The following is a 1,941-nucleotide window of genomic DNA, read 5'->3' on the forward strand; positions in this document are numbered from 1 at the left end:
TGGGGTCTGGGGTCTGGGTCTTGGATAAGGGTCTGCACCCTGGGACAGGGTCTGGGATTTGGGGTCTGGGAGCTGGGTCCGGGCGCTGGGTCCGGGCTCTAGGAACTGGGTCTGGGGTCTGGGAGCTGGGTTTAGGGTCTGGGGTCTGGGAACTGGGGTCTAGGAACTGGGGTCTAGGAACTGGGGTCTCTGGGGTCTGGGAACTGGGGTCTGGGAACTAGAGTCTAGGATCATGGGTCTGGGAGCTGGGGTCTGGGAACTGGGGTCTGGGAACTGGAGTTTAGGATCATGGGTCTGGGTCTGGGAGCTGGGGTCTGGGAGCTGGGGTCTGGGGCTGGGGTCTATGATCATAGGTCTGGGGTCTAGGAACTGGTCTAGGATCATAGGTCTGGGGTGTAGGACCTGGGTCTGGGGCTTGGGGTCTGGGGTCTAGTGTCATGGGTCTGGGGTCTGGGTCTGGGGTCTAGGAACTGTGTTTAGGATCATAGGTCTGGGGTGTAGGACCTGGCTCTGAGGTTTGGGGTCTGGGGTCTAGGATGATGGGTCTGGGGTCTAGGGACTGGGTCTGAGGTTTGGGGTCTGGGAAGCGGGGTCTAGGAACAGGGTCTGGGGTCTAGGAACTGGGTCCTGAATCATAGGTTTGGGGTCTAGCACTTGGGTCTGGGGTTTGGGGTCTAGGATCATGGCTCTGGGGGTCTGGGATCATGGGTTTGGGGTCTAGGATTGGGGTCAGGGTTTCGGGGTCTGGTTCTGAGGTCTAGGATCATAGGTCTGGGGTCTGGAAACTGCGGTCTGGGGTTTAGGATCTGGGGTCTAGGAACTGGGTCTAGGATCATGGGTCTTGGTATGGGCTCTGGGGATTAGGATCATAGGTCTGGGATCTGGGTCTAGGATCATAGGAACTGGGTCTAGGACCTGGGTCTGAGGTTTGGGATCTGGGGTCTAGGAACTGGGGTCTAGGATCATGGGTCTGGGGTGTAGGACCTGGGTGTGGGGTCTGGGGTTTGGGGTCTAGGATCATGGGTCTGGGGTCGGGGTCTTGGTCTGGGGTCTGGGTCCTGGATCTGAGGTCTGGTGTTGGGGTCCGCTCTGGGTCTGGATCATGGGTCTGGGGTCTAGGATCCGGGTGTGGGGTCTGGGGTCTGGGTCTGGAGTCTAGGAACTGGGGTCTGAGGTCTAGGATCATGGGTCCGGCGTTTGGGGTCCGGCGTTTGGGGTCTAGGGTCGTGGCTCTGGGGTCTGGATCCAGCTCGGCGGCAGTGCAGAGGCGCCGTGCCCGTGCAGGGGGCTCTGAGGGGCCGTGTGAGGAGCTGCCACGTCCCAGCAGGTGACAGGAGCTGTCCTTTACACCGTGACCAGCGAGCCCCCGTTCGGTGCGTGCTTCCCGTGGGGTGCTGTGGCGCGGGGCTCGGCTCACGTCGCTCACCGAGCCCCCGAAACCAGGAGCGAACCCAAGCACGACGAGGCTGAAAGCCAGCTGGCATCGAGCCTGAAATCCTCTAAATAACCTGATCGGGTACCCGGCAGGGTGGAGGAGGGCAGGGAAACCCGACAAGTCTGCCCTGAGGTGCTTTTAGGGTCCCAGGGCTCGGCTGCAGCCCAGCCCGGTCATCCTGTTCCTGTCACGCCCGAGCTGCTCCCACTCGGCCTTCTCAGCCCCCCCGGTTTCCCTTCCCTCACTCCCAATTTGTTCGTTTTTTAACTAGAAAGCTGTTTTCCACCACTGAAATCGTGTTCTCGTAGGCGCCCCGGTGAAGGCATGGCGACCCGCACCCCGCAGAAAAGGAGCCACAGCCCCCCCGACAGGTGCGTTAACCCCCCCATGACCTTTATTTTTTGCTCATAAAATCAATTTAATGCTTTATTTTAAAAACCAAGCAGCCACAGCCCCCCCGACAGGTGTGTTAACCCCTCCTAAACCTTTATTTTTTCCTCATAAAA

At 59.7% G+C, this 1,941-nt stretch overlaps 1 protein-coding gene across 1 annotated transcript in view; it reads left to right on the forward strand.

Annotated features, from left to right (window-relative positions):
* Positions 1-1,728: 1,728 nt before the first annotated feature.
* Positions 1,729-1,941, forward strand: part of ESCO2 (establishment of sister chromatid cohesion N-acetyltransferase 2) — an 11,694-nt gene continuing 11,481 nt past the window's right edge. Inside the window, exon 1 of the mRNA XM_035322044.1 lies at positions 1,729-1,806. Coding sequence (XP_035177935.1) covers positions 1,760-1,806 — 47 coding nt within the window. The 5' untranslated portion in view covers positions 1,729-1,759. The remainder of the gene's footprint in view (positions 1,807-1,941) is intronic.

Source organism: Oxyura jamaicensis, chromosome 3 (genome assembly GCF_011077185.1).
Source record: "Oxyura jamaicensis isolate SHBP4307 breed ruddy duck chromosome 3, BPBGC_Ojam_1.0, whole genome shotgun sequence".
NCBI classification, from domain to species: Eukaryota; Metazoa; Chordata; class Aves; order Anseriformes; family Anatidae; genus Oxyura; species Oxyura jamaicensis.